The sequence below is a fragment of the Microtus oregoni genome, unplaced genomic scaffold, assembly GCF_018167655.1.
Source record: "Microtus oregoni isolate MIOR12 unplaced genomic scaffold, Mior012 000000F_ref0000247, whole genome shotgun sequence".
In the NCBI taxonomy this organism is placed as follows: Eukaryota; Metazoa; Chordata; class Mammalia; order Rodentia; family Cricetidae; genus Microtus; species Microtus oregoni.
Genome location: NW_024543059.1, coordinates 85,894,614 through 85,914,097, shown reverse-complemented (window position 1 = coordinate 85,914,097; position 19,484 = coordinate 85,894,614). Strand labels below are relative to the sequence as shown.

General features: G+C 39.8%; 1 protein-coding gene across 1 annotated transcript in view; it reads right to left on the bottom strand.

The window, feature by feature from the left end:
- Nucleotides 1-19,484, bottom strand: part of Mfsd14a (major facilitator superfamily domain containing 14A) — a 36,094-nt gene that overhangs the window by 10,330 nt on the left and 6,280 nt on the right. Inside the window, exons 2-8 of the mRNA XM_041658513.1 lie at nt 11,776-11,871; nt 9,285-9,347; nt 7,952-8,079; nt 5,096-5,210; nt 1,901-2,119; nt 1,266-1,379; nt 257-328 (exon numbers count right to left, since the gene is read on the bottom strand). Coding sequence (XP_041514447.1) covers nt 257-328; nt 1,266-1,379; nt 1,901-2,119; nt 5,096-5,210; nt 7,952-8,079; nt 9,285-9,347; nt 11,776-11,871 — 807 coding nt within the window. The remainder of the gene's footprint in view (nt 1-256; nt 329-1,265; nt 1,380-1,900; nt 2,120-5,095; nt 5,211-7,951; nt 8,080-9,284; nt 9,348-11,775; nt 11,872-19,484) is intronic.

The window sequence follows — 19,484 nt, the reverse complement described above, 5'->3', positions numbered from 1 at the left end:
ATCCACCCTAAATCCTCATCAATTACTAGCTACACTAACATATTTTTGAACCTATAGTTCAGAGACCAGCACTTGGGAGGCAGAAGCAGAAGAATCTCTGTGAGTTAGAGGCCAGCCTGGTCTACATAGTGACCCCCAGAAGAGTCAGGATGACATAGAAAGACCCCATCTCCAAAACAAAAAGGTTCATTCCCAACATGCCATCACTGCATGAGGATGGGCTCCCCTCTATGCAATCACTCCAACAGGAACTCACCTGTGCAATAATGGACAGAATGCCGAGGACTGCTATAAAGGCTGCAACACTTTCTGGGGAAAATTTCATTATCTAGAAGGTTTCCAAAACAAGTAAAATGAATGAAAAAGGAGCATAGCAAACATATTAGTGTTACTATTTGTACATTAATATTAAATGACTAGAAACATGCTTATTGATGACCTTTAATTCAAATTTTAATTTACTTATTATACATAAAAAACAAAGAATTCTTCAGAAAAATGGCTTTTTATATGTAAAATACATTCTTCGCCTTAACAAATCCCGTTTATTTAGCTATACTTAGCTACCAAGCACCCAAAATCACTTTACAAATAACTGCAACATGAGGCTGTAGGTTTTACCCCCAGTACCAAAGATGGGGAGCAGAAATAGGTACTATGAACAGGAGGTTAAATTCTTGTTGGCCATTACACAGAAAAATTCCATTTCAAAAACTAAAACAAAACAAAAAAGAAAAAAATTCTTGTTGGCTACTTTTATAAAATTACATTGTATTGGTAGGGTTTTTGGGGGGGGGAGTTGTTTTGTGCTTTTGTTTTGTCAATTTGACATAAACTAGAGTCATCCAGGAAGAGAAAAACATAATTGAGAAAATGTCTCCATCAGATAGACTGGTGTCTATGCAACACTGTCTTGATTAATGCCTGATGGGAGGGTCCAATACACTATAGGTGGTGCCACCATGGGGCAAGGAGGTCCTGGGAGGTATGAGAAAGGTAGCTGAACATGAACTTGAGGAATAAGCCAACAAGCAGCATTCCTGCATGGTCTCTGCTTCAGTTTCTGCCCTTATTTCCTTCAATGATGGACTGCAGCATGGAAGTAGAAGCTAAATAAACTAAACACTTTTCTCCCCAAGCTGCTTTTGGCAAGAAGAAAGCAAACTAGGACAAGCATTGGTTTTACAGATGAGTCCAGCTCCCTGAAAATGAAATGCTGTCCTTACAGCACTAAACACGACAAGTCCGCTGCAGTAGGACCTTACCTGTCTGAGGTATAGGAAGAAGCTGGAGTACTGGCCTGCCTCCGGTAGGTAGGAGAGGAACACCGTGATACAGATCAGCAGCACTATGGAATCCTGGCCCACCTTTTTTAAAGACTAGAATAGGAAAAACACCAACGTACACTTAAGTCAAAACCTCACTACTAGTTTTGTCTTTACTTCATCCCCACCAAACTAGTCTAAAAAAAAAAAATCCCAAAATGTTCAAAAAATAAATCTTCAGTCATGTATGGTAGCTCATGTTTATAATTGCAGAACTCAGGAGACTAATGCAGAATGATCTTAAATAATGGGCCAACTAGGGCTACACACTGAGAACCTGGTTGTAATAAATATATAAATAAGCCTTAAGGGTCTTTCTTGAAAAAGCATCAGAAAGAAGGAAGTACTCATAATCCGCCTGAATCAGATATTCATTTCTTTTTTCTTTTTCTTTTTTTTTTTTTTTTGGTTTTTCGAGACAGGGTTTCTCTGTAGCATTTTTGGTGCCTGTCCCTGACCAGGCTGGCCTCAAACTCCCAGAGATCCACCTGCCTCTGCCTCCGAGTGCTGGGATTAAAGGCGTGTGCCACCACCGCCCAGCCAAATATTCATTCTTCTACCAAGGAGAAACTTACTGCAAAGGGGTCAGCCTGTTCCCAGGAAATGGGAGCTCCCCAAGATGCTGGCCGCATCTTCTCAGGCAACGACTCTGGCACAGCCACCAGGATAAAACAGATGTCTAGCAGAGCTATTGCTGTAGCAAGGACCACCACTAAGCTGTCCCCATACACTCGTCCAAGGTAAGCTCCAATTGCAGGACTGGTGACTAAGCTGGCAGCGAATGTTGCTGAAACCTGCAATCAAAAACAGAAACTGGGGGATCATCTGGAACCCCCTTACAGTACCCATTCACCATCCTCCTTTATAAGCCAGCTGCAGCTGCACACTTCCTGTCCAAGCCTGCAGGAAGATCTTGTCTAAGAAGATGTACTAGCCTCTCAAATGTTTTCTTAAACTGTGGAGCCTTTTCTGCATGTATAACCACAGACAAATTCATAGGAAAAAACAGACCCGCAAACCAACAAGAAACTAAAAGCTCATTTAGCTGAGAAGCAAGGAGCCCAGAGCATTGCACATGCCCCTCCTGTCAGCCCTGCTCATCCTCAGCACAGCCTAACATCACCCACTGCTACAAGGAGATCCAATTCCGCTCTGTTCTCTCTCATCAAAATTAAACAGATAATTAAATGTTTATTATGATACACATTCAAGCAACCGTCAAGAAACTTGTCACCTCTCAACAAACAAAATGTAGTTTATGCCAAACAAAGGAACAGTGCACAGCAACATGGATGGATGGATGGATGGATCAGGTTAACCTTAAGACATGCTAAGGGGAAGATCCTAGACATAAAGACTGTCTTACACTATGCAATTTGTATGGAATGTCTACCAAAGGCAAAAGCACAGAGACGGAGTGTGCAGATTGCTGTCTGGGCTCAGGGTGGAGTGAGGAAAAATGATAAATGGGTCTGAGAGTGTTCCCTGGATTGATGGGAATATTCTAAAATCAGACAGCAGTGGTGTCTCATTAGGGAGCCAGCACAGCAGAAGCAGAGCTCCAGTACTCCTGTGGGGCAAAGGCACTCTCACTGTGCATATCAAGATGAGCTCACACTTGCAAAGCAGCGAACAAAGGCCCAATCAGGGTTCCTTTGTATTTTATCCTTGTCAGCTCTACCAGCTTGTGACCATTTCTTTCTGGCAGAATGAGAAAGGACTACAAAGATCACTTTCTCCTTTCTCTAGATTCATATTATTTCTTTTTATTGATTGATTGATTGTTGTTGTTGTTTTGAGACAAGCCCTAGCTTTAATAAAACTAGTTCTTGTAGACCAGGTTGGCCTTGAACTCACAGAGATCCACTGCCCCTGCCTCCCAAGCACTGGGATTAAAGGCGTGCACCACCACTGCCCGACTCTAGATCCACATTATCACTATGTTAGTATCATTTGCTGGATCATGCCTTTAAAGGTGGGAAATTCTTCACTTGACCTTACCCCAAACTAAGAAGTAACTAGACTGCAAAATTCTTTTTGTTGCTTTTTCTTTTCAAAGGGTCTCGGTCGGTCTCTCTCTCTCTCTCTCTCTCTCTCTCTCTCTCTCTCTATATATATATATATATATATATATATATATATATATCTGGCTGGCCTGCAAATTTCTATGTAGACTGGTTGGGCTTCAAACTCACAGACACCTCTGCCTCTGCCTCCAAGTCCTGGGGTTAAAGGTGTACATGAACACACCAGGCTTGGAAAACTTTGAATGAAAAGCTCTGGCTAGCTTTGTGCAGTAGTTTTTGTCTATAATGCCAGTACAGAGACAGAAGTCACCCAGTCTGGGCATAGTAAGGACCTATCTAAAAGAGAAAAGGGCTTCAAGCCAGGCGGTGGTGGCGCACGCCTTTAATCCCAGCACTCGGGAGGCAGAGGCAGGAGGATCTCTGTGAGTTTGAGACCAGCCTGGTCTACAGAGCTAGTTCCAGGACAGGCTCCAAAACCACAGAGAAACCCTGTCTCGAAAAACCAAAAAAAAAAAAAAAAAAGAGAGAAAAGGGCTTCAGCTGGGGAAAATCTAGTTTCTTCCATGTAACCCTAAACTCCAAATCTATTATGGTGATAGTGAGAAAGCTGTATGAGCTTACTAAAATTCATTGACTATATACATACAATGGATGAATTTTAAGTATACTTCAATAAAGCTGGAGTTTTTCTGTTTGTTTTTTAATCTTGGTTATCATCAATCTTGTTATCATTTTTAAAGATTTAACCCTACAACTGAAACCACTCGTACTTTTTATGAATTTCCCCTACATATTCCCTACACCTTCTCCAAAGCCTGCCTCCCAACACCATTTTTTGCAATACTTCTGAATTAGAAATCAGTCTTTCATGGAACTAAAAGTCAATGAGATACAATACCTAGTCCTTATTTATCACACATGTATCTCGTATTTGCTGAAACTCATCCCTGCCCTACTTCTAGCTATTTAAATAACAGCACATTAGTATGGTTATGGTGGCCATTTTATTTCTAGGTTGAGGAGAACAGACTGCAATTAGTCACTAGACCTATTCAGGTACTGACAACCAACTGCCTGTGCGTCACATGAGCTAGGAAGGTATTACATTCAATTTATAAGGTATGTATGTAAGGAGGGTGTACCATGGCACAAATGTGGAGGTAAGAGGAAAACCTGCAGGAGCCAGTTCTAACCCAATCCATCAGGCATGGTAGCAAGCTCTCTTACTTGTCAGGTTGTTACATTCTTAAAGAGTTGCGGACGTACACATACTAACATAGACAACACAATGGAATAGAGAATGTACATGCCTCACAAAGCCTCAGAAATGGTTTACCGAACCCTGACCTAGATGTTAGCCTATTATAATTTAGATTAATTCAATGAGTTATTAAATGAGTAGCAATTATATTTTATTTTTAGAATTCCAATACAAAAAATCTGACAAGAATACAATCATTTAAATTCTGACACCATTTATAGATATTCCAAGTGGTAACTGTCAAAGCTTATATGGCTCTAGGCTTTCATGTAATCTTGTTTAATTAGCCAAGGTCAATTAGTTAATATGTGTCAGCTTCCTTAATCCTGAGTTACAGGCATGTACCATAACAACTTTGAAAGGACTTCTAAATACAATCTAATGAGTAATTATAAATTAGCACTTCCTGCAGAAAGGGACACTTAATACAAGGTATTTTGTAGCAGGCACAAAAGACTGCTGGAAGAAAAAAGTATACATACCAGACCATAAGCCATACTTCGTTCATGTTCTTGAGTTATATCTGCTACATATGCAAATACAACAGAGAATGTCACTGCAAAAACTCCAGAAACAGAGATCACTGCAAAGTACCACCTAAGAATGAAAGGCAACCAAGAAAAAATTATTAGAACAATCACCATTACTTAAAATGTTCCTTCATGTCTATTAGTTACAGTAAGAATGGCGCATTTCAGCCAAAAACTTTCTAGGACAATGCAAGAATGAACGCATCTATAATCCTAGGCCAGTTACTGTGAAAGTGTATGAACAGCAACAAGCTAAAAACTGATGTCTTACTCTTTACCACTTTCTATCCAAGTATCGTACAGAAACAAAATCTGACAACAGAGACCGACAAACAAGCCACCACACGTTTACAGTGAGCCTAAACAGAGCTGCATGCTTCCCTTCGGTTGTTTTTGGCTCTTCAAATGTTAGTGAAACAAACTCTTTAAACTGAAGAAACCTGAATGGCAGTGTCTATAAAATTAAGACAGTTACTACAAAGAATAAACAAGGGGTTGGGGAGGTGGCTCAGTGGGTAGGTAAGTAACTTGCTGCACAAGCAAAAGAACTGAGTGCAGACCCCAAGCACCCAGGTAAAAATGGGTGTAGAGGTGAGCATCTATAACCCCAGCGCTGGAGCATGGAGACATGCAGATCCCAGGAGCTCAACAGCCAGTCAAATCTAGCATAAAGAGCATGTTTTCTGGATTTAGGCTCTGCCTCAAAAATCACAGTGGAGAAATAATTGACACTAACAGCCCAGTAATAATACTCTCTGGCCTCCACATGAATCCAGATGGGTGAGTGTACACTCACTCACTAACACACACACATTTTGAAAGACAAGCTGTATTTTACTAAAAATGACTCCAAACTAGTCAGCTAATAGTAAAAAAAAAAAAAAAAAAAAAAAAAAAAACCTATTGTAATGGCGACATTTAGTTTTCTTAAGTCTTGCTCAATCATTATAAACTTTCATGTTATCATTCCACCAGAACATTACTGCTACTAAATGTTTCCAAACACACTCCTTTCCAAAATTCATTTTTAGCTCTTCCCCTAGATTCCTTTGGTAAGATTTCAATTGCATCTTTAGTATTCATCAAAGGCTTGGTTTTCAAAGCTTGACTCTTAACTAATTAGAAGACTCTTCTACAAATCCCCTAAATAATTCTAGATACTCACTGGAAATATACATCTACACCATGGAATAGAAAGAGCACACAAAGAATCAATGTTCAGACAAACAACTATTACCCTGCTTGTTCAGAGCATTTGCTGTTCTTTTGTGTGTGTAAAATTGTCCTCTTTCTCAAGTGAAAAATAAAACACACACACACACACACACACAGAACAGGGTTTCTCCATGTAACCCTGCCGGTTCTGGAATTAGTCTATAGACCAGGAAGACCAAAGAGGTCAGGAGATCCACCTGTCCCTGTCTCCTAAGTGCTGGGACTAAAGGTGTGTCACTTTCCTGGCTATAATCCTAATTTTTATCACAGAGGCTAACATGTTCTTCTAACAGAAGCATACATATGCCTGAAATCTGACCAGAGATATACATTATGTAAGTAAAAGCTGGATTTAAGAGAAGATGGCGTTGAAGGCTATGGTGCATGTAACACAGCACTCTTTGGGGCTGGGCAGGATTTAGAGGTCAAGTCCAGTTTGTAAAACAAAACAAAACATATCAAAAACCAAAAAAGTGGGGCTGGAGAGATGGCTCAGTGGTTTAGAGCACATGACTACTCTTCCAGAGGTCCTGAGTTCAATTCCCAGCAATGACATGGTGGCTCACAACCATCTATAATGGGATCAGATTCCTTCTTCTGGTGTATACATAAAGTACATGAATAAATAAATTAAAAACAAAAAAGTGTGTAGCCATATTGTCCACAGTGCCATCTACGGCTGACACAACAGCTGGTGCTTCAGTATTGCTAAGACAGCTTAGGACGGAAGACTGGAGAAACGACGTCTTGTCCACTGTAACTTATACTCAAGCTCTAGACCCTTAGCCCCAAAATCTTTTTGATAGGAAAAGAAAAGCAAGTTTTGAGCAACAGATTTTTTAGCAATTTTGGGCTTTACTAGTAAAATCCATTCCTAATTAACAGTGATGAACTGTACAAAATCCCTACTTAAGAATAGAAAGGTAACACCTTTCTCTCAAAAATACTGTTTTGAAATATGGGCTATGTAGCTGGGCAGTGGTGGCGCACACATTTAATCCCAGCCCTTGAGAGGCAGAAGTAGAGGCAGGCGGATCTTTGTGAGTTTGAGGCCAGCCTGGTCTACCAGAGCTAGTTCCAGAACAGGCTCCAAAGCTACAGAGAAACCCTGTCTTGAAAAAAAAAAAAAAAAAAAAGAAATTTGGGCTATGAAATCCTAAAGCATGTTTGCTGGTGGTCTAGATGCTTCCAATAGTAGCATCTAATTCCAAATCCTCATGACCATTACTTAGGTACTATTGTTTTTCCCTTGAGCCTAATCTGTATTAAAGAATAAATACACTAAAGAATAAAATTAAAATATACACTGATAAGTAAATTGGCCAAGAAAAGTAAAAGAAATAAAGAAGCCATTAAGAAAATACTAACAGCTGGGCCGTGGTGACTTTAATTCCAGTACTCGGGAGGCAAGGCAGGCAGATCTCTGTGAGTTCGAGGCCAGCCTGGTCTACAAGAGCTAGTTCCAGGACAGTCAAGGCTAGAGAGAGAACCTGTCTAGAGAAAGAAGGAAAAAAAAAAAAACAGGAAGAAAGATAAGAAAGCAATAACAGAAATAGTTACTTAGCTGCTACACAGAATTGAGCATGTACATACCAGGGGCTGATCTTCATTAGAGGAATGGGGGCACATGTGAAGAACACTGTTAGCAGCAAGAAGGATTTCCGGCCCCAAACATCAGAAAGAGCACCAATAAGTGGGGCACTGAGGAATGACAACAAACCCTACAAGTTCAAGTTAAAAAAAAAATGCTGTAGATACATGAGCCAAAAAGAACCACTTTGTTATAACAAAAAAAAAAAAAAAGGAAAAGGAACTTTACCTGTAGAATAAATAAATCATTAAACTTTCAATCAACAGTAACTTATTTCTTGCCTACACATTGTTTTAAAATTTCCAAAGGCAGTAGGATCAGAAACCCACTGCCATTGTTCTTGAGTTCTCAGTAGTCCTCATTGTCCGCTATGTTCAGAGAGTCCGGTTTTATCCCAGGCTTTTCCAGACCCAGGCCAGCTGGTCTTGGTGAGTTCCCTGGCTTTGTGGGAGCCTAGGCAGTTTGGATGCTCAACTTACTAGACCTGGATGGAGGTGGGGGTTCCTTGGACTTCCCACAGGACAGGGAACCCTGATTGCTTTTCGGGCTGAGGGGGGGGGGGGGGGGGAGACTTAATTGGGGGAGGGAAATGGGAGGCGGTGGCGGGGAAGAGACAAAAATCTTTAATAAATAAATAAATTTTAAAAAAATTTCCAAAGGCTGGCTAGATCATGTATTGGCTTCTGCCTGGGTATTAAATATGAAATGCTAATGTACTTCCAATTACAGGAACTAAACCAGCAACAGAAAACTATCATGGGCTAGTTACCTATACTGTTATACTGGTAAGGAGGCTGTATGGATGAAAGGTTTGGGATTAAATTTTTTCTTTTTCATAGCTATCCATATTGTTTAAATTTGTATTCTTTTAAAGATTTATTTATTTACTTAATGTGTATGAGTGCTCTATCTGCATGTACAACCTTATGCCAAAGGGGCATTAGATCCCACTATAGATGGCTGTGAGCCACCACGTGGTTGCTGGGAATTGAACTTATGATCTACTGATGGAGTAGCCAGTGCTCTTAACTACTGAGCCATCTCTCCAGTCCCTAAATTTGTATTGTTATAGGAGCACTGAAACCTCTGGAACAAGAATTCTATTATAAGACAGGAAATATAAAATGATTATACACAGCTGCCTATATCTAAGTCAATCTTATGTAAAACTGATAGTGCAAAAAGAATATAGCCCAAATTATACACTATATAGTAATAAAAACTTCTAACTCAGGGATTTGGCAATCAGTATACAAAATTATATATACGAAAGTTATGTATGTATATATGTATATCCATGTGTACATGGGCAAACAGACAAACAACTGATCATACCTTTACTCCTTGAATTAGGCCATTCATCAGAAATGTATGCTTAGGGAAGGTTTCATGCAATACCTTAAAAAATAAAAAGCACATGTTATATTTTTGTCTTGGTAAAATTTCTACATTAATATTTTCAAACAACCCCTCCTCGGGTTTTCAAGAAAGGGTTTCTCTGTGTAGTTGTCCTGGAGACACTCTGTAGACCAGGCATTGAACTAAAAGATCTACCTACCACTGCCCAGCTCAAGCAACCTTTCCTAACACAATCTAGTTTTATTTCACACGAATTTCCAGATTAGCATGGAGCTATGAAATCTTACAGATGGAGCGACTGAGCTCTCACATGACTCGGAAGCCAATGCTTCACAGTGCTGCCTGTCTCTGTAAAAACAACGGGGAATGGCCACAAGGGGAAGAAACGCTGTTACAGTTACGGACATCTTGCAAGAACCAGAAATCTTCCCTTTCCTTTAGTTCCTCTTCTGGTCAACAACAAGAAACCTCAGAAAACATACTCATTGTAAATACAAACAAGAAACTTATAAGACTGGAGTACAGCTCCGTTGTAGAGCCCTTGCCTGGCATGGACAAGGTCCTGGGTTTGACACCTGGTAGAAGGATAGAAGGAAAGATGAGGAAAAACAAGTCAAATGTGAATTAAAGAAGCTCAATGATGAGAAAAATCATGTTTGTTTGTTTGCTTGCTTTTAAATGAATATTTAAGATTTTAAATCAGCAGATCCCAACCAAGGGGTTTTATGTTTTATCACAACTTGGAGGGGAGTAGGAGGGAAGATATTCCAGTATCTACTAAGTCAGCAGCACTGGCTCTCCATCATTTGTTGGGGATAATAATAACTGACTGACTTCAAAATAGCAAAGTTACAACTGGAGGTTGTAGGGCTCTTGATAATCATGCATGAGGCCCTACACCAATCCTACACCAGTATGGATGGATAGATGGAAGGAAGGAAGGAAGGAAGGCAATGCTAGCTTGAGGTATCTTTTTCTTTTTTTAATGGATATTTTTATGTGTACGTGTTTGTCACATGCTTGGGTACCTTATGGAGGCGAGAAGAGAATGTTGGGTCTCTTAAAACTGGCATTTGCAGGAGGTTTTAAACACCCAGCATAGGTGCTGGGAATTAAACTAGGGACCTCTGGATGAGGAGCAACTGCTCTTAGCCACTGAGCCCTATCTCCAGCTGAGATTATTTTTGTGTCAGTTACAATAAAGACCCAAGAACTGAAGCATAGATTCTGCATAGTCTTCAACATGTTATATTTGAGCCCTTAAACCATGTTATCAGAACGGCACTTACCCAGCTTGTGTGAAGAACTAATAATACAGTTAAGTAAATTAGTTCTATTTTTTAAAAGGAAAAGGATCTCAATCAAAATGTACCAAATAAGCATACTTATAACTCATTATAGTACATTACTGAGAGAACCATTCTAACTTTAAATGATAGTTTATTATAAACAAAAACCAATTATTTGAAGATGAATGTAGCCTGTGTATTCAAAGTAACCGTGTGAAACATCAATATTTTATACACAGAAGGCAAAGGCAACTGTTATTATGTATGTGTAGATAAATCTGCCAAACAATATGGACTGGAAACATTTTTCAACTCCTGCATTCTCCTTCCATGGTCATTTAATTTTTCTATGAACAATCTTTGAAGCCTCCTGAGTATACAATGACCAAACTTGTGAACATGCACAAGTAAGCCAACTGCTTCCAAGTTCTTTTCTAGTGGGCTACGACGATGACTCCATGGTTAAGAGCATTCACAGGCTGCTCTTCCAGCGGACCCAGAATGGATTTCCAGGAACCACGTGGGAGCTCACAACATCTGTAAATCCACTTCGAGTAGACCTAATACCTCCACCGGCACTGGGCATGCACATGATGTACTACACACGGTTAGGCAAAACACCCATACACCCAAGATTAAGAAAAAGACTACTCTGAGACTCTGTAAGCTATAGACTAATTGTCTTTTCAAGACAGACTCCTCCATATCTGGGAACCTGTCTCTATTTCCTTTTCCTGCACTGGCAGGAGAAAATTAACCATCTTCCATGGTTCCAAATCTCAGAAACATAGGTAACATCCCTTTTAGTCTTTGTAGATCTTGAGCTCAAATGAAACTTGTCTTGGGAAAACAGAGTTACTCAATTTACCTCAAAATAATTATGTTGAGTAATATGGGCCCTAAATTTCACCTTCCCTAAACCTATCAATGTAAAGATCTTTCTCCTCTACCCAACAGTAGTGATTAAGCCTCTACTTGGGCATATCCAATGACAGGCCCATTCACACACCTGAACCACCACCCAGCTAAGGGCTATGTAAAGGTTGGAAGAGGCAGCTAAAGCAGTAAATATAGGTCACTTCTGCAGAAATGATCAGGTAGTATTATTAGTTAACCATGGAAAGAAAAACAGGCCGTCTGCTATAGAAACAGTGATGTGCACATTAAAGATCACTTACCACCAATGTGGGTGCTGTCAGTAGTCCCCAAGCGAAAAACTCCAAAAAGATGACAATAACCGCATGATAAACACTAGGGGATCCTATTCCTTGAGGCTGTAGAAAGACATTATTTTCAAATGTTAAAAGAGTAACGGTGAACTTCTGAATAACTCATGGTGACGATAGTCAACACTAAGAACATACAGCACGCACTACTTAACAATGGGAATAGTTAGTCTAAACTGTTGTTTGGACTCTTTAACCAACTTGAATATTTCAGATGAGATTTGCACACAAACCAACATGTGCCACTTCCGAGGCTTTCAAACACATTTAACAGCCATGTACAAAAGTTGAGGAGTTTAGATTTTTGTACATGCTGAAATGCTGCATTGCTCTTGATATTGTCACATGGCATCATCATTAAAACAATACATGTATCTCCTAAACCTACAGAATTTAAGGTCCTATACCCTCATTCCAAGCAAGAAATCAGAGGAACCTGAAATTTCAGGGAGGGGTGTTGAAGGACCATGGCTAGGAACCACTTTATGTAAGATCTCAATTGTTCAGCAAACATCAGCATATAGTCTATGCATGAGTTCTAAGATTATAAAAGCTCATGAACTGCAGACTTGGTCCACCACTGGTAGTCCTACCGAGAGGAAACCAGTTCATGAAAGAGTGAGCTTCATCAGCAGCATGTTCCTCCATCGTTGAGTACATAGTCAACAGGCCATATGAGGAAGTGGGACTTGGTTGGGGAAACTAAGCCATATCCTATTGATGGGTACACTAGTCCCTTCCTGTCTCTTTGTCTCTCTCTGCTGCCTGTAAACCTAAGATGAGTTGCTTTGCTTTACCACATAAACTCAGCTATGATGTTTCACTTAATCACGTGGGCCTCAACGCAATAGAGCTACAGATTATGGCTTGAAGCCTCTGAAATTGTTATAAAAAAAAAATCATGAAGTTGTTTTCCCAGACATTTTGTCACAACAAAGACAAGCGAACACACATACAACTTAAGAAGAAACTCCAGGGGCTAACTGCACTTGTTATTCAGGGGACCTGGGTTTGACTCCCAGCACCCACCCATCTGTACTGCAGTTCTAGGGGATCCAATGCCCTCTTCTGGTACCTGGTGCAGATATATATACAGTCAAAACACCCATATGCATAAAATAAAAATTAATTAAAAAAACAGCTGAGCATTGTTGGCTCATGTCTTTACTCCCAACACTCAGGAAGCAGAGGCAGGTGGATCTCTGTGAGTTCAAGGCCAGTCCAGTCTACAGAGCAAGTTCCAGTACGGCCCAGGCTACATAGAGAAACCCTGTCATGAAGACCCCCCCCCCAAAAAAAGTGTGTGTTTTGGGGAAACAACTCCAGAGCCCAAGTGGGCATACAATGAATGCCACAGTATATCACTTTCCTAGGTACAGAAATTAATTTTTTCTTTTTGTATCCTAAGGCATAGCAGAGTGACTGGTGTATAATATCTAATACCTTAATTCCTACTGACAACTGTCATGTGGTTGCTAGTTGACAAGGGGTAGCCTACACACACTCCTGGACTAAGAGCAGCTCAACTTACTGTTTTCAACTCTACAACAGAATAAAGGCAATAAACATTCAGAAGAAACAGACTTCAATGTTGTTTTCTTTCCAGTGTTTGTGATATACAGCACAACACTCTAAAGATACTCCCTGGGCAGCTATGTAAACTCAGTGGCTAACAGCTGTAAGTTCAGTGGCATGCAAGATGCTAGTAGTGCCCTACGTGACGCTGCTGCCAAGACCTCAACTCAGACTTGCAACTGTGTTATGATCTGCAGTGCTTTCTGCTCTCACAGAAAACTACTGCCTGGGCTGGAGAGATGGCTCAGTGGTTAAGAGCACTGATTGCTCTTCCAAAGGTCCTGAGTTCAATTCCCAGCAACCACATGGTGGGTCACAACCATCTGTAATGAGATCTGGTGCCCTCTTCTGGCCTGTAGGCACACATTCAGACAGAATACTGAGAATACTGTATACATAATAAATAAATAAAATCTTGAAAAAAAAGAAAACTACTGCCTTAATTATAGAAAACAAAGACTCTACTAAGTTTAATTTGTATATTTCCTTTATACACTTATGTATCAGAGTGCATAAATTCTTCAGGAGAAAAGAGGTCTCAAGTAAAAAAGGTTTATTAACGGAGACCCATTTTTGCACCCCTTTTTAATTAGTGGGGAAGGTGTGGCTATTCCATCAAGTTAAGCAGCAATATTATAGGAATGCCTACAAACTGAACTCATTAAGAAGGTAAAACTAAAACTTACAAACCGCCAACTAGATCCACGTGGTCATCAATAGGATGGAGCCTACTTCAGGACTTGTCTTAGTGTCACAGTGCTTCACTCATTATTTTAAAAAACATTTCACAAGCTGGGTGGTGGCGGCGCATGCCTTTAATCCCAGCACTCAGGAGGCAGAGGCAGGAGGATCTGTGTTAGTTCGAGGCCAGCCTGGTCTACAAGAGCTAGTTCCAGGACAGGCTCCAAAAATGCTACAGAGAAACCCTGTCTCAAAAAAAAAAAAAAAAAGAAAAAAGAAAAAAAAAAAGAAAAAGAAAAAAAATTTCACATAGGGGAATTCCTAACTGCTTCTATACCTTGAAAAAGTCATGCCACTATGAAAGACGAGAAACAACATCTGCTTTCAAAAGACAACCGATTTTGGGGATCTTGATGCACCCTCGCTAAAAGCAGCAACTCTTTAGTTTGGAAGGTTAAGCATCAACTTCAGAGGCCTGCACATGCTGGACAAGTAAGTGTTCCACAACCAAGCTAGACCTCCAGTCCTTAAGTCTTAGTTTTTTACTCACACTTTCAACTTGAAACCATGCTAATGACAATTTGTACTTTTTAAATAACTGAAAAATTTTAAATCATACTTGTCAGAACACTACTTCAAAAAAGCTATCTGTTTTATTCAAACCTCAAGCTTTTGGCAGCCACAAACAAGTTACACTACAATAACCTGCAACTTTTGGCAGATACCATGATTATATTAGTAAGCAGTACTCCTAATAATATTTGTTTGAACAAAATACATAATCTTAGAAAAGTGCTTGCTAACTTATCCACATACGCTCATCTAAAGCAAATGCTGAAAGATAAGCTATAGAGGTGCTGCCTGCCACACACCTACCAAAGATAGTGCAGCTGGTACTCCATAGCCAGAGATTCTGCAGCCATTGATTCAACCAACTGCACATGTAAACTAATGCCCTACTAAACATGAATGGGTATTTTGTCATCACTCCCTAAGAAATATACCAGCCATCATTTAACAGTGACACTGCACTAGATACCACAAGTAATCTGGAGACCAAGGAAGTGTACAGGAGGCTGCTTATCTACTATGTTATACAAATAGTAAGCTGCTTTATTTAAATGGATTGAGAATTAACATTTTCTGGCATGAGAGGGGAGTCTTGAAACCAATCCTGATGATAGGGAGGCAAAAGGAAATAAACATTCTTAGAGCTGTTTAACAGATATGTGGGTCTATAAAGATCCTCTGTCCTCAGGCAATAGCTTGGGGCCATTGTTGTCTGTGGAGTAGAAAGCACTGGGAACTGGGTCTAGACACTGACTATTCTCATTAAAAGCAGAAAGAAAAGGTTGGGTGGCAGTCATCCTCCACAGTAGAAGGTAGAAGAAGTAAGAGGAGGATATCTGGAGCTCTGCTTCTCTGAGCACACTTCATTTTGCAAACAATATAGCAACTACTTTTTAGGTATTTCCAACAAAGCAATTCCCATAAGACAGCAACACACAAAGGCTAACATTGCCTCCAACTCCAAGAGATCCAACATTGGCCTCCATGGGCAATAAACACATATGGTACACAGACACATGCAAGCAAACACTCATACACATTATTATTTTTTTTTTGTTCTAGTTTTGTTTTTTGAGATAGGGTTTCTCCCTGGAACTGCTCTAACTGTCCTAGAACTTGCTTTGTAGGCCAGGTTGGTCTTAAACTCACAGAGATCCTCTTGTAGAACCATAAGGGCTAGAACTAAAAGTGTCCACCTTAAATTTTTAAAAATAAATCTCTAAAGTAGTCTGGCACAGTGGTACACCTCTAGAATCCCTGCATCTGATACAAACAAAAGGATTGGGAGTTTAAATTATCCACACCTGCATAGTGAAGTCCCTGACCCACGTGAGAGTCTATCTTCTTTTTTTTTTTTTTGGTTTTTCGAGGCAGGGTTTCTCTGTGGCTTTGGAGCCTGTCCTGGAACTAGCTCTATAGACCAGGCTGGTCTCGAACTCACAGAGATCCACCTGCCTCTGCCTCCCGAGTGCTGGGATTAAAGGCGTGCGCCACCATCGCCCGGCTGAGAGTCTATCTTCTTAAGCTACTATCCAGAACTACACATTTTCATGCATACACAGATATGCATTATAGGCTAGATCTGCATGTGACAGAGAATGCACATTTTTTTTTTCCCACGAGTTTGGGTCACCTCTTTTAATATACTTTCTGGATCCTTCTATTTTCCTGTAAATTTCATAATTCCATATTTTCTTTATAATAGAATGTTCTACTTTGTATATAGAGCACATTTTTCTTACCCTTTCACCTGCTGGTGGACATCTAGGTTGTGTCCATTTCTTTGCTTTCAAGAACCTATAAGTTTATAGTGTACGTATGTCAGTACAGTGTAACATTTAGAAAGGAGGCTACCAAGAACAGGTGGTGGTGGCGCACGCCTTTAATCCCAGCACTCGGGAGGCAGAGGCAGGCGGATCTTTGTGGGTTTGAGGCCAGCCTGGTTTACAAGAGCTAGTTCCAGAACAGGCTCCAAAGCTACTGAGAAACCTTGTCTCAAAAAACCTAAATAAATAAATAAATAGAAAGGAGGCTACGAGAAGGTAATACTAGGTGATGAGGAAACAATCAATTGCAGGCAAAGGGACACAGGGGTCACAGAAGAGGATATAAAGCTACTTTTCTGGTTTCAATTGTCAGATTGGTTTTTCTGTTTTTCCTTCTCCTTTTTTGAGGCAATGAAAGGCATTAAAATGTACCAGGTGGTTTCAGCTGGTAAAAACACCTGCTGCAATAAACCCCAAGGCCCCAGATAAAGATGGAAGGAGAGGTAAAGGTGGAAGAGTAGACTCCTGAGGCTTTTCCTCTCATCTCCACAAATGCAGTGGCACGTGTGTGCACTCATGTACACATGCTCACACACTCATAAATAACAACAGTAGTAGTAGTAATAATAATAATATAGATAGTGAAAGTATAAAACCTTAATGGACGTTCCTCAGCTTTAGAATGGCCACTCTAACTGTATAGAAATTCACCGGGATGTGAGTTACAACTGGGGAAGCATTTGAATGGCTACCTTAATCTTGCTGTGTAATGATTTCATTTGTGGATTCACTACAATGAAGTGATTTTAGTTAATACAAAGAACTATCTAGTTTATCAGTAGTCTAATCCCATGTTTTTAATCCCTGTGCTTAAAAAAGACCAATGAAGATCTTAGGAAAAAAAAAAAAGTGAATTTGGGCTGGACGGATGGGTCAGTGGTTCAGAGCATTTGCTTTCCTTCCAGAGGACTGGGTTATATTCCCAGAACCCACACAATGGCTCACAACAGTCTGTGACTCCAACTCCAGTTCCAGGGAATCCAGTGTCCTTTATGACCTCTTGGGCACCAGAGCACATAGCTTACAGACATACATGCAAGCATACAGACATACACACACAGTAAACATAAGTCTAAATAAAAAATCTAACAAAAATTAAATTTTAATAAAATATTAAAATTTTAATAAAATATATAATTCATGTGAATAACTGTAGCTCACATCCTTTTACAGGAGTGTTAATTTACATCACAGAAGATAACAATAGCAGGATGCATTCTGAACTGTCACAAGTTAATTTTAATCCAATCATCTTTCCTTTCCTGTGTCTTTGAGACGAGGTTTCACACAGCTCAAAACTAATCCTCTGCTTCACAAACCTCTTGCCTCACCCTCAACAATGCACTAGTTTTAGATGAATGCCACCATTCTCAGTTTTATTTCTTAATCTTAGAAACTTTAATATGGTCACCATGTCTTTATATGCAACAAAACTCAGAGCTAAGAGTTTTACTGCTATGTACAGACCCTTCAAAAGCAAATGCACCTATTCTGTCATTACTTTCACTGGCGAAATGGTAGTCAATAGATACACAGACATAATTTTTTGTATGTTTGTTTTTGTTTTTTCGAGGCAGGATTTCTCTGTGTAATAGCCCTGGATGCCCTGGAACTAGCTCTGTAGACCAGGCTGGCCTTGAACTCACAGGGTTCTTCCAGCTTGTCTCCTGTGCTGGAGTTAAAGGTGTGCGCCACCATCACCTGGCTCACAGGCATAATTTAACATTTAGTAACTTACTCTACAGTTACTCATGCTGTTCTTCTGCCTACTCTTAACTCTGAATACTAAATGGGGAAAAACTCAAAAGTTTTTCTACTAAATTCAGAAACAAGGGTGTCTACCTCCTTCGCATCTTCAATACAGTGCTTGAAGCCTTAGCTAGAGTAGAAAGATAAACAAAAGGGAAACAAAAAGGAAAGGAAAAAGTCAAATATTCCTAATTGCAAACCATGTAATTCTTTAAATTGAACCCTAAAGGTAAAACTCTCAGCGCTGATAAACATTTTCATTAACATACAAAATTTAGTAACTTTCCTATTTATTTATTCCATTTATTCATTTATTTATTTTTGGTTTTGAGACAGGGTTTCTCTGTAGCTTTGTCGTCTGTCCTGGAACTTGCTCTGTAGATCAGGCTGGCCTTGAAGTCACAGAGATCCACCTGCCTCTGCCTCCCGAGTGCTAGGATTAAAGATGTGTGCCACCACCGCCTGGTTAACCTTCCTATTTATAAATAATAATGTTCTGAGAAAAAAAAAACAGGAAAACAACCCCATTTACTGTTGTCTCAGAATAAAAATACAGGGGCTGGAGAGATGAATCAGCAAGTAAGGTCTAGCTGCTCTTGCAGCGGATCCAGGTTTAATTCCCAGCACCCTCACAGCAGCTCACAACCATCTGGACTCCAATCTCAGGAGATCCGATCTCTCTTCTGGCCCCTGAGAACACCAGGCAGGAATGTGGTACACATACATGCAGGTAATGCACCTGTACATGTAAAATAAATGCCTTGGAGTAAATATAACTACATAAGTAAAAGAAAACTATATATGAAAACATTGAAGAAAATAATCTAAGTGGACACTAGAAAATAGAATGACATTTCATGACCACTGATTATAAGAATTAATATTGTGAAAATGAACATCCTATTAAAAAAACCATCTACAGATTCAATGCAATCCCCATTAAAATTCCAATGCCATTCCTCAAACGAGACCAATGCTAGGGCATACCTGATCTCACACTATATGACAGAGATAGTTAACAAGAAACAGGATGGTATTGGCACAAAATAGGCATATAGTTAAACAGAAATGAAAGGAGAGGCCAGAAATAAACCTACACAGTGACAGCCACCTAGAGAATGGGAGGAAACTCTTGCTAACTATACATCTGACACATTAAGTAACAAGTAGAATACACAAAAAATTGAAAAACCTAAATAGTGTGCCAGGAGGCGGTGGCACATTTCTTTAATCCCAGCACTCGGGAGGCAGAGGCAAAGG